The 1221-nt window shown below is 60.5% G+C and overlaps 1 protein-coding gene across 1 annotated transcript in view; it reads left to right on the forward strand.

The window, feature by feature from the left end:
- Positions 1–758: 758 nt before the first annotated feature.
- The window catches only part of tmem147 (transmembrane protein 147), a 5073-nt gene continuing 4610 nt past the window's right edge, over positions 759–1221 (forward strand). Inside the window, exon 1 of the mRNA XM_043685420.1 lies at positions 759–927. Coding sequence (XP_043541355.1) covers positions 797–927 — 131 coding nt within the window. The 5' untranslated portion in view covers positions 759–796. The remainder of the gene's footprint in view (positions 928–1221) is intronic.

The following is a 1221-nucleotide window of genomic DNA, read 5'->3' on the forward strand; positions in this document are numbered from 1 at the left end:
CTGGGAATGTTTGATGGGGGTCAGTGTAGAGGGAGCTTTACTCTGTATCTAACCCCGTGCTGTCTCTGTCCCTGGGAATGTTTGATGGGGGACAGTGTAGAGGGAGCTTTACTCTGTATCTAACCCCGTGCTGTCCCTGGGAGTGTTTGATGGGGGGGACAGTGTAGAGGGAGCTTTACTCTGTATCTAACCCCCTGCTGTCCCTTTCCCTGGGAGTGTTTGATGGGGGGACAGTGTAGAGGGAGCTTTACTCTGTATTTAACTCACTTTGCTTGCCCTCGCTGGGTTTGTGAAGATGATTCTGGATGTGAAGTTGATCTCTCTCTCTCTGTCTGTGTCTCGCGCTCTGTCTCTCTGGCGCTCTCTGGCGCTCTCTGGCGCTCTCTGGCCCTCTCTGGCCCTCTCTGGCCCTCTCTGGCCCTCTCTGGCGCTCTCTGGCGCTCTCTGGCGCTCTCTGGCCCTCTCTGGCGCTCTCTGGCCCTCTCTGGCCCTCTCTGGCGTTCTCTGGCGCTCTCTGGCCCTCTCTGGCGCTCTCTGGCCCTCTCTGGCCCTCTCTGGCCCTCTCTGGCCCTCTCTGGCCCTCTCTGGCGCTCTCTGGCGCTCTCTGGCGCTCTCTGGCGCTCTCTGGCGCTCTCTGGGTCTCTCTGGGTCTCTCTGGCCCTCTCTGGCGCTCTCTGGCGCTCTCTGGCGCTCTCTGGCGCTCCTGCGTCTCTCTGGCGCGCTCTCTGCGTCTCTCTGGCGCGCTCTCTGCGTCTCTCTGGCGCTCTCTGTCGCGCTCTCTGTGTTGCAGGAGTGTATGAAGTCCACGGTGGATCTTGCTGACCTGGTGGGGCTGCACTTGGTCATGTCCAAGAACGCAGGGAAAGGCGAGTACAAGATCATGGTGGCAGCCATGGGCTGGTCGACTGCAGAACTCCTCACCTCCCGGTGAGGACCTACCGGCCGGGGATGGGGGAGTCGGGGGCTGGGCCCCTACCCAACACCCCATTCCGCACCTCCCTTACCACACGCCCGCTCACGCCCACGAACGCAGGCCCGCACTCACTCACGCCTGCGTAGACACCCGCGCTCGCACACGCACACACACACGTGTATGTGGACACGTGATAAAAGAAAACATTGGTGTTCATGGTAACGGGATAGGAAACACAGGACATTGTTCACGGAATGCCCACAGTGTGGGAACGGGCCATTCGGCCCATTGGGTCTGTGACTACCCTC

Source organism: Chiloscyllium plagiosum, unplaced genomic scaffold (genome assembly GCF_004010195.1).
Source record: "Chiloscyllium plagiosum isolate BGI_BamShark_2017 unplaced genomic scaffold, ASM401019v2 scaf_9551, whole genome shotgun sequence".
Classification (NCBI taxonomy): domain Eukaryota; kingdom Metazoa; phylum Chordata; class Chondrichthyes; order Orectolobiformes; family Hemiscylliidae; genus Chiloscyllium; species Chiloscyllium plagiosum.